Source organism: Mytilus trossulus, chromosome 4 (genome assembly GCF_036588685.1).
Source record: "Mytilus trossulus isolate FHL-02 chromosome 4, PNRI_Mtr1.1.1.hap1, whole genome shotgun sequence".
NCBI classification, from domain to species: domain Eukaryota; kingdom Metazoa; phylum Mollusca; class Bivalvia; order Mytilida; family Mytilidae; genus Mytilus; species Mytilus trossulus.
In genome coordinates this window covers 59,080,913-59,092,080 of record NC_086376.1, presented here as the reverse complement: position 1 = coordinate 59,092,080, position 11,168 = coordinate 59,080,913, and the positions used below count along the sequence as shown (strand labels likewise).

General features: G+C 33.1%; 1 protein-coding gene across 1 annotated transcript; it reads right to left on the bottom strand.

The window, feature by feature from the left end:
• Nucleotides 1-1,504: 1,504 nt before the first annotated feature.
• LOC134716696 (snaclec agglucetin subunit alpha-1-like) lies at nt 1,505-8,136 on the bottom strand. Its single transcript, XM_063579702.1, has 7 exons — nt 8,062-8,136; nt 7,830-7,901; nt 7,611-7,647; nt 3,887-4,110; nt 3,594-3,660; nt 2,613-2,705; nt 1,505-1,698 (listed from the first exon to the last, which is right to left on the bottom strand). The coding sequence occupies exons 1-7, from the start codon at nt 8,134-8,136 to the stop codon at nt 1,505-1,507; spliced, it is 762 nt and encodes a 253-aa protein (XP_063435772.1).
• Nucleotides 8,137-11,168: the final 3,032 nt, after the last annotated feature.

Sequence of the window (11,168 nt, the reverse complement as noted above, 5' to 3'; positions counted from 1 at the left end):
ACTTTCAAATCGTATTTTCTTGTTAATTCGACCTGTTGATACTGTTTATAATGCTTTTTTGTTATTTTTTATTTATATGGATCTTGTATGTACACCAGCTTTGATTATTTGTAATATCTTCAATTTTTCACTTATTCTTACAACATTTGTATAAACTTCAAGATTATAAAATTTCTAAAGTGAACATTGATTGGTTAAATATTTCTCAGTGATGTCCTGTGTTTGAATTTGTTTGCTAGCTTTTTGGTCATAAATGTTTGTCTCTAATATTTAATTAACTTTGCATTTGTATTCAGATATCGCAGATCAAATTTATTCGTTCATTGTGTAATCATACGTTTTTTGATTGAGTTAAGTCTGCCAATTGATATTTTATCGTATGTTTCTCTATGTTGTGATGTTATGCTATTGTTTCAGAAAAAGGGAGAAGGTTTGGATCCATTAAAACGTTTAACCCCCCTGCAAATGTTTGCACCTGTCCTAAGTCAGGAATCTGATGTACAGTAGTTGTCGTTTGTTTATGTAATATATACGTGTTTCTCGTTTCTCGTTTTGTTTATATAGATTAGACCGTTGGTTTTCCCGTTTGAATGGTTTTACACTAGTAATTTTGGGGCCCTTTATAGCTTGTTGTTCGGTGTGAGCCAAGGAATCGTGTTGAAGGCCGTACTTTAACCTATAATGGTTACTTTTTATATTTTAATTATTATTTGGATGTAGAGTTGTCTCATTGGCACTCACACCACATCTTCCTATATCTAATTACTACTCACGAATATGTGTGTTGACTTGATATAACTGTAGATGCTGCTGTTCCATTGACCCAGGTAAATAACTTATTTGTATCGTTGTAGTAAAGGCCTATCCACAAAGTAATGTTTAAGCTGTAATAAAATAATCCAAATACAAATTCCTGCTTATAGTACGCTCTAAAATTTATCTCCTGCGTCAAACAAACTGAAATGTTTTGAAATAGATAATCATAATGAAAGATGGAAGTATAATCTCGTGTATGGGCTAGATTTAGTTGTTCTGCTCTCTAAGTTTCATATGCTATTATCCAGACTCCTGATCATGTTGTTACCATAAGTGGGAAATAACAATTAAAAGGTATAAGCAGGTGCTTAAGATTTGGTCTTCTGAAAGAAGTTACCTTAAATTCGGAAAACTTCTTGAAAATAGAGACATCTACGAACCATCAAGATGTGTTACATGGATACAATGACGTACAAGCAGCTTGTCATTTTACCTACATACGAATATTATGATCTTAACTTAACATTTCAAGGTAAATTTTGAAAACAAATTTGAGTAAGTTGATTATCTCAGACGGAAAACGAAGCACATTTATATATTCAAGAGTCAAATTATCATGGCTAAATTACTTGTTTAAGAAGAAAAAACGAAATTTCTGCTTTCTTATTACTAGAATAAGTGATAAAAGCAGAGAGTATGTTGTTTACTGGGTAGATTGCTAAACATTCCACGAAATTTATTTTTTATTTCATATCATATCTATATTGTACCTGATGCTTATATTGTTTAACATCTGTAGTTCAGTATTGCTATCCCATAAAACAAGATCAGCGTTGTATTTTTCACAATATTTTCGGGCTTTGTACCAAGTTGTGTTTGCCTGTTGTGCCTTGATACAGTGATAGCTTGGTGTTAACAGCCATTCATCTGCAATATTACATTCTGAAAAAAAAAGTTAAAAGTTCATTAGGTGATAAAAGTTCCAGGTACCTAATATTTTTGTTTTATTTTCATTCTTTTAAATATTCTTTGGGATTTATTTGTTGTTAGATGCGTATTAGGTTATTTTAAATTTATGTTTTGTCAACTTGAGTAATAAAACGGGGATAAAAGTTAATTATGATTTAATTTTCGCAGTTGATAGCAGCGAAGTATTTTCTTATGGAAGGGAGTCGAACGACACCAAAGGGACATTTAAACCTTTGAGTCTAACTTAAACTGAACACGCTATGGCTAATAACAGTGCAGCAGAAAAACTGTAGGTCACAAAACACAACATCGAAAACTAAATAATGAGCAACACGAATCCCATAAACAACAATTGGAACGGTTGAATCATCTCTTTTGGTGCAAACCCTTATTTTCAATTTGATTGGTGTGTCAAAATATGAGGCAAACTTAACTGTTTTTCGATAAGATAGATTCGTTCATAGTCACAAAAGTTGATTTATTTATTCAGAGAACATCATCTATATATAGCGGAAAGTAAAGATAAACTGTCAACTTCTTTTCTTTGTTCGTAAGAAGTAAATCGGCTATATGAAGTCAGCCTCATATGGGTAAAGAAACACGTCGGCAAGCAGAGGGACACAGAGGGACACTGTTTTGTAATTTTTTGTTTAAAGGTTTTAAAAAATAACATTTTCTATTTTTTTGTTTTTGTTTTGCACAGTTTGTTCAATTTTTTAAAATCTTGGTGGGTTTTCAGAACTTGCATGCATTTGCATTATATCACGCATCTGTATGCTGCAGCCTAAAAGATACATTATAGCATTCTGATACGGACCTGTGTGTATGAGTCATAAAAGAACCTCTGGTTGCAGGCCGACCCGTACCTTTGTGGTAGAAGCACATACCTGTGGGTGCAGTCTGACATACAAAGGGATGATTATTGCTGCAATTTGTTTCATACCAAAATCTTCTATCCATCATCACACATTGGCCATTGTCTGGTATTAAACAAAATCATTTTTTTTTTTATTATTTGCTAATGCTATCTTTTGTATATGTAGACTATTATCATATAAAATTAACAAAAAATGGCTTAATTTCCAATCAGACAACGATACATCAAGAGTTAAAATGAAGATGCAATCAGCAATTATAGACCACAGTACTACGGACTCCAACAATTATAAAACTATATAAGTTAACTAAAAAAAAGGCACGAAAAATAATTCAAACGAGAAAACTTATGGTCCAATTATTCAAACGAAAACAAACTAAATTGAAGAAAAAAAGTTTTTATTTGTTTGATGTGATCGATCTTTTGATTTAGCCATTTATTGAGGGACTTTGCGTTTTCAGTTGTCCTTGTGCTCGGTATGTTTGTTATTAAACTTGTTATAATAAATGAACCAAAGACAACCACTGTAGTACAGGCTCCTGACTTGGGACAGAAAAATTGTCTTTTATTTGGCAGGGTTTAGGATGTTTGTGTGCGATTTAACCTACATTTGCCTATCTTATTTTTCAACTTTTGTATAAAGATACTTCTATCAAAAAGGAACGAATTATATCAGAATGAAGAGGGGATAAAATATGTGCTAAAAATTAAAATGACATAAAATAAATGTTATCAAAACTCGGAAATACAAATACAGACTTTGCTGTAAAATGCATTTGTGTGTTTTTGGATACCTCCTAATTTTATAAACAACATCTTAATCATGTTTCATGTAAACAAAACTAATGCACTCTTATGTTAAACGGTACATTCCGTTGGTTGATATATTGACGTAGACATTTTTTAAGACTTTCCCTGGAATTTACCTCGGATTATCTTTTTAATAAATTTTCTTATTTAAGAAAAAAAAAATCTCATTACTAACATGTACCTTGTGTTTGGTCTTTGAAACTGTTATACTGGTTACTCTGACTGTCTGTCCAGGTCCAACCAGATTTCTGAAATTTATAATTTAAAAGCAGTTTAAGATAACGTACAACATCAGTAGTCTGTAACAATACAGAATTTCTAAAATCATATTTTCTAAATACTTTTTCTAAATATTCTTCCCATTAAAATACCGAAGCCTTTGATGTGCCAGTCTATCTGTAAATAATGAAATACAAAATGTTCTCGAATCATAGTAATGATATACACAGCTATTTTAAAATGATGTTGTCTTACATTTGCTTTCAAACCGATCCACACGTCATCATTCATATTAGAAAACAAAATCTTCTGAACCTCTGTTTGCTGAGGTATGTCTTCAAACTGTACAAGATGTCCTTCAATGGCAATACAACGTTCCCTTGCATCTTCCCAAGACAAAGGAGTATGTTCTACTATGTAGCAAAGATCAGAAAGCCAAGTCCATCCTTGATAGCATGCGCCAAGATTTCTAGAGGATGCTGAAATGATAAATTCATTACCATTAATAAGAAATGTAAACTGAGTGCCAATAATTACGCAACACTTGGTTTTTACAAAAATAAAATTTATATTAGAAATAATAATCTTTTAAAACAAATTGTTCTTGAAAATTAACAATTTTAGCAATAGATCGATAGCACACAAAAATATGTTATTGTAATTTTTTCGGGCAAAATTGGTAAATGAAAAATTCAATGTCGAATCATCAAATCACAGCCCTAACATTTTATGTCACAACCCTGTGGTGCAGCGCGATTTCGACAGAGCTGTGGAATTGATCATCCCAGACGTTTAATGTGATCCCGAGGAATGTTGTTCCACTTGTCCCGCAAAGCAACTCGAGCTAACTTTATGATATTGGTGGTTGTTTTCGTCGTCTCAACCATGTCAAATTTTGCTCGATCGGGTTAAATCCGTCGAAAAGCATGACTATTGACCAAGGTGGATGCCAAATGTCTATAAAACTACCACTGACGGTTTTTGGTTAATAATAAATGATCTTTGGTCTACCTAATTCGATGTTTACGCCAGACGGCCGTTTAGATGTCACTACGGAAAGACTGTGGTGCTCTTTAACAATTTCTGCGCAAATGTTGCTTTACTTTAATTGCTCCAAAGGTTCTACCGTGAAAACTATTGAACTCTCGTGACCTCTGGACAGCATCAGAAACGATATCGAATATGTTAAAGACCAAATGTATCGGTCTTGCTCAGCGTGTCTTGCTTTTTGTAACCCGGGATGTGGTTTATCATTAAATGATCCATTTTGGTTGATTTTGTGGATGATTTGGGTTATTGTGGAGGCTACAACTTCAGTCTTCTCGTAATTGTATGCTGTGAAGGGCTTCATTGGATCATGCCCAAAACTGCATTTCGCTGGTTGTCAGATAGATATAGGAAGATTTGGTGTGAGTGCCAATGAGACAACTCTCCATCCAAATAACAATTTAAAAATTAAACCATTATAGGTTAAAGTACGGCCTTCAAGACGGAGCCTTGGCTCACACCGAACAACAAGCTATAAAGGGCCCCAAAATAACTAGTGTAAAACCATTCAAACGGGAAAACCAACGGTCTAATCTATATAAACAAAACGAGAAACGAGAAACACGTATATATTACATAAACAAACGACAACTACTGTACATCAGATTCCTGACTTAGGACAGGTGCAAACATTTGCAGCGGGATTAAACGTTTTAATGGGCCCAAACCTTCTCCTTTTTTCTGAAACAATAGCATAACATCACAACATAGAAAAACATACGATAAAATATCAATTGGCAGACTTAACTCAATCAAAAAATAGATAGTCCTGGCATTTACTTAGATGTTTATTGCAGATTCTTAACAATAAGGGCGGAACAAATCATGACACAAGCCAAGCTTAAAATGACAAAATCGTGAAAATGATGCGTATGTTGAAAAGCGGTGAACTCGGTTTATGTCCGTTCAAAACAACCCTTACTTCGCATTTGTTACAAAAATCACTCAACCGTAAAGTTGTCGACAATTGTCTTGAAAGTAATTTTCAATAAATTGAAATAAAATCATAAGATTTTTTGGAAAAACAAAAGTGTTGCATTTTCATTGGCACTCAGTATATTCCGTTCAAAAAGAAAAACACGCACACATCTTGATATTTCATACAATAGTTAAAAAGATACAAGTTCAGGAATACGACATAATATCGCATTTAACAATACTCGCAATCAAAAAAAGCAAGCTTAACGCTTTACGACTTAATCGATACATTCCCGTTCATACAAGTGAGAAGTTCAACTAGCCAAAAAAATATGTTCAATCCACCATTTTCTGCATAAGAGAATGCCTATACCAAGTCAGGAATATGACAGTTATAATCCATTCGATTGATCTGTTTCAGCTTTTGATGTAAATCATTTGATATGAACTTTAATCTAGAAATTGACTTTGAGGGTGTATGAAAACAAAACATTACAAAATAAGAGATGATTTTAGTTTCACAATTATGAATATTATTTTGAAACTGGTGAATTGGAAATCACCACTTTGTAAATTTACGGACGCTATCACGAGTTGGTTGACTGTTATGGAATATCCGTTTCACGGATGATATCGAATATGTTCATTATGTCGTTGCTACAATCCCGTCCACTTTTCGAGAATGTAACAAAACAAATTAGACTAATGACCGATTTTGTAATACCATGAGCAACACGACGGGTGTCATGTGCGGAGCAGGTGAGATCATCCCTAGTTTTGAGTTGGGTACGTGTTGCTATTGTACCCCTATTTGTAACATTTTTACCTATCGTGTCGTTTTGTTTTGTGCACACATCATTGTCAATATAAAGGAATTTGATGCGACTGTCCTACAAGTGAGATGTTTAGGTATTTTTAAAACCAGGTTTAATCTAACATTTTCTAAAAAAGAAAATACCTGCACCAAGTCAGGAATATGACAATTGTTATTCATTCATTTGATGTGTTGGAACTTTTGATTTTGCCATTTGTTAGGAACGTTTCGTTTTTAATTTTCCTCAGAGTTCAGTATTTTTGAGATTTTACATTTTTCATATAGCAAACAGTAACCCTAACGACATTATAGGAGTTAACTTGAGTTCATGTGCAAAAACACAAAGAGTATTATAAGATATTTTGTTTGAAACACAAAACACCAAACTCAAACTTAATAGAATCAAACTACATCAAATAACAAGAAACCAAAGGAAAATTACACATGAAGTCATATTAAAAAGTCCCTTTTAAAAAACAGTTGGAAGGCAACATTTTGGTAGGTGACCATCTTGGTTGACCTAAGGTTTTTTTTGTTTGTTTGTTTACTATTTTGACGTTGCGTTATCTTGGAATTAGTTGTAAAGTAATATTACCCAATTACTATTATATGGGTTTACAAGTAATTTGATTAACTTTGTTCTCTATTCAACTATTGGAGTTGCGATTCCCTCACTTTCTGTTTGATACCCTGATTTGGCTCTTCTTTATTAATTTACAAAATTTAAACATGGCCTCAACTTAAATAAATATTTTTATCATTGTATCAATGAAGTCTTTCCAGAATCTTTAATATAATACATTTTAATCCTATTTATTATCCTACCTCACTGTTCTTATCTGCTTAATTGATTACTTGTCATTTACTTAATGTTTAATATTAAAATATGTCAACGTCAAATAAAACAGCAACATGTGAATAATTACTTTGTTACAACAGCAATATGTTATTATATTATACAGATAGCAGGTTTATTAAACTTATACTTGTTTAGTGTATCGCATGCATTCTATTTGTAAACTTTTATATGTCATTTTAGATTCTTCTCTATTTAATTTTTGAAATGCTAGGAGTATTAAACGAGAATACCTCATTTTGTGTGTCGCTTCTCTTCCTTTTTGGTTCAATTATAGTTTGTATACCACCCGATATTGTGCAGTACCTATATCATTTTGATCCATATCTAATTGTAACACATACCTGTACATATCAGGCTGTAAGCAATAAACAGTGTTACCTGTAAATAAACAATAACCATTGCTCTATGGAATAATGTAACAATGGGATAGGTTTAAATGGTAACATATAGTGCTGCTGTAAATCAGGTATAAAACTGTCTGCAGCAAAAAAAAAATCAACACGCCGATGATGTTTTTTTAGAATAGAAGAGTTGTATTTACTCACTTATCAAAAGTATACCTGTGCTGGTAATACATGTTTGGCACAAAGCATTCCAGCAGGAATTGCATATGGAGTATTTGTATAACCACCCTGTTGAAACAATTATCCATAGTATGCTGCACTATCATTATTTCCCTGATTGATGGTAGCCGCTCACAATGAAGCCTTATGCGTTCTTATCGGTAAAAAGCGATATAACAAAAATACCGAAACGAATTCCGAGGAAAACTCTAAATGGAAAATCCCTTACCAAATAGCAAAATGAAGAGCTCAAACACATCATTTGTGGGTAAAAGCTATCATATTCTTCACTTGGTATCGACATGTCCTTATGTAAAAAATGGTGGTTAATTTAAAGTTTTCGTTCAAATGTTTGATGGATGTCATCAAGATTTCACTGACTCTCACGAATTGGTTTACGATTATGGAATAACCGTTTCTCAAAATGTTATCGGATATGTTCCTTACGTCGTAACTACAACACCCTTCCCTTTCATGAATGTGACTTACCGAATTAGATTATTTACTGGATTTGTTAACACATAAGCAACAAGACGGGTGCCACATGTGAAACATGATCTGCTTACTCTTCCGGAGCACCTGAGCTCATTCCCAGTTTTTGGTGGGGTTCTAGTTGCTAATTCTATAGTTTTCTATGTTGTGCTATGTGTTCTATTGTTTGTCTGTTTGTATTTTTCATTTTTAGATATGGCGTTGTCACTTTATTTTCGATTTATGAGTTTGACTGTCCCTCTGGTTTCTTTCGTCCATCTTTTATTGAATATGCCTGTCACATATAACCACTCTTTTTTCCATTCGTCGTAGTCATTATTTCCCTTTTTACTCATTTTTGATATTGCAAAGATTTTCAACTTAAAGGAGCAACATGATATATGAAAGTACCGGGGTTTTAGTGTGGTTCGTGCTGATTATAAAAAATAATGAAGGACAACTTTCCAACAAAGTTGAGAAAGAGAAAGAGTAAGAGAAAAGTAATTGAAAATACGATAGTACTAACAAGAAGAAAACAAGTTGAAAACAAACACAGACTTAATTATTTATCTTTGAATTGACAGGAAGTGGTCAGAGCGGAATATTCTAGACATGACAAATGTCATTGTAAGGTGTATGTGAATTGAATGGTAGAATAGGTGATAACTCAGTTCTCGTGTTGCAATCAGAATTTCTTTACATGTATAAGTTTCATTACATGTTTCAATTGACTTTCATTTTTGCTAATATGCTGTGTCGATATGTTTTTTGTAATTTTGTGTTGCAGATTTGTTTGTTTTTATAACGATTAAGATTATAACACAATGTTGACTGCTATACCTCTTTTTGACACTTTTTCCTATATGCCTGTTTGTTTTGTTCCCACATCGTTGTCAATATAATGGATTTTGTGCGACTGTCATACGTCAAGTGAAAGGTTTAACTAGCAATAAAAGAGGGGCGAAAGATACCAAAGTGACAGTCAAACTTATGAATCTAAAACAAACTGACAACGCCATGGCTAAAAATGAAAAAGACAAACAGAAAAACAATAGCACACATGACACAACGTAGAAAACCAAAGAATAAACAACACGAACCCCACCAAAAACTAGGGGTGATCTCGGGTGCTCCGGAAGGGTAAGCAGATCCTGCTCCACATGCGGCACCCGTCGTGTTGCTTATGTAATTACAAATCCGGTAAATAGTCTAAATCGGTAGGTCAAATTCATGAAAGGGAAGGCGATTGTAGTTACGACGTAAGGAACATATCCGATATCATTTGTGAAACGGTTATTCCATAACGGTCAACCAACTCGTGATGGCGTCCGTAAAATTTACAAGGGATGATTTCAACTTCACCATTTGGAACTCTTGGTTTAATAGCTTCCTTGTGAGCAGTAACCCTCTATCAAAAACCAGGTTCAATCCACCATTTTCTACAGATGAGCATGCCTGTACCAAGTCAGAAATATGACAGTTGTTATCTATTCGTTTTAGATTTTTGTTTTGCAATTTGATTACTAACATTCCATTTTGAATGTTACTCGGAGTTCGGTATTTGTGATTTTCCTTTTTTCAGAAATCAAAAAATGAAAGAATTTTACTTTTCACCAATTATCTATCAATACGAACTAACTTATAATGTAATATAAAAAAGAAGATGTGGTATAATTACCAATGCGACAATTCTCCACAAAAGACCAAATGACACATACATTAATAAGTATAGGTCACCGTTATAAGTTCATTCATTTATTAAGTTTTCAATAGAGAACTCATGTTGGACATCAATCACAACTTTGTATATCCTTTTTTAAATTAACGTCGGAGATACTCCGAATAGAATGTTTAACAAATGACTTAAAACCGGCATCTTTCCCTTGTAGGAACCTAGTTAACTAATATTTAAATTACCAAGAGTCAAGATATCCTCTATGTAAAAAGTAGTTTCTTTCAGATAGAAACTATATACTTAGATTAAGGAGGATAGTTGATTTAAATAGAAAACACTGATAACATTATTAGTTTTTGATTCAAGGATTTGAGCTATGATATGCTTGTTTGCAAATGTAATTGATTCTTCAATAGCATGCATTATTTTATTTATTTATATAAAAAAAATGTGTATATTTTGGGATTTAAGACCTATATTCAGTTTAAGGTCTGAATGAGGAAACTAGGATTTTATTTGCTAAAGGGCATCTTAAAACATCGCAGTTAACGTTGCCTCAACAATATTGCTTTTAAAAGCATTTGATAGGTAATTCTCCGAAGAATAAGCTATGTTATTCCATATGATAAAATTTTAGTAGTTTTTTCTATGTGATTTTAAATAAATAAGCATATCCACTAGCGCAAAAGGGATATCCACCGCGCAAAACGTCGCGTACTTTTACATGCATAATTTTGGTAAAAACACGTTTGGTGTACAATTGGTCTTGGTAAATAATTGCCATTCTATACATTTCTCTCGGAATATAAAAAATGAAATGATTCCTGTTTTTTGTTTCGGTAAATGTGTGGTTTAATTGACTTTTGAAAAACTGATATTCACTTCGGCCATTGGCCTCAGTGAATATCAGTTTTTCAAAAGTCAAGAAAACTACAATTGAGAAAGAAAATGAGGAATGTGTCAAAGCGCCAACAACCTGACCATAGTGTAGACATCAGCCGAAGGTCACCAATGGGTCTTCAATGTAGCGAGAAACTCCCGTACCCAGAGGCGTCCTTTAGCTGGCCACTTAAAAAGTATGTATACTAGTACAATGATAATGGAAGTCCTACATTGACCTATAATGCTTTTCTTTTTTTAAATTGTTATTTGGATGGAGAGTTGTCTGCACTCACACCACATCTTCCTAT

Excerpts from the sequence above, each read along its gene's own strand:
- LOC134716696 (XM_063579702.1), bottom strand. The coding sequence starts at position 8,136 with ATGTCGATACCAAGTGAAGAATATGATAGCTTTTACCCACAAATGATG. Across the intron at positions 4,111-7,610 it reads TTACAGCCTGATATGTACAG|CATCCTCTAGAAATCTTGGC; the intron begins GTATGTGTTACA and ends TTATCATTTCAG. Across the intron at positions 2,706-3,593 it reads TTTCAAAGACCAAACACAAG|ACAATGGCCAATGTGTGATG; the intron begins GTACATGTTAGT and ends GTTTAATACCAG.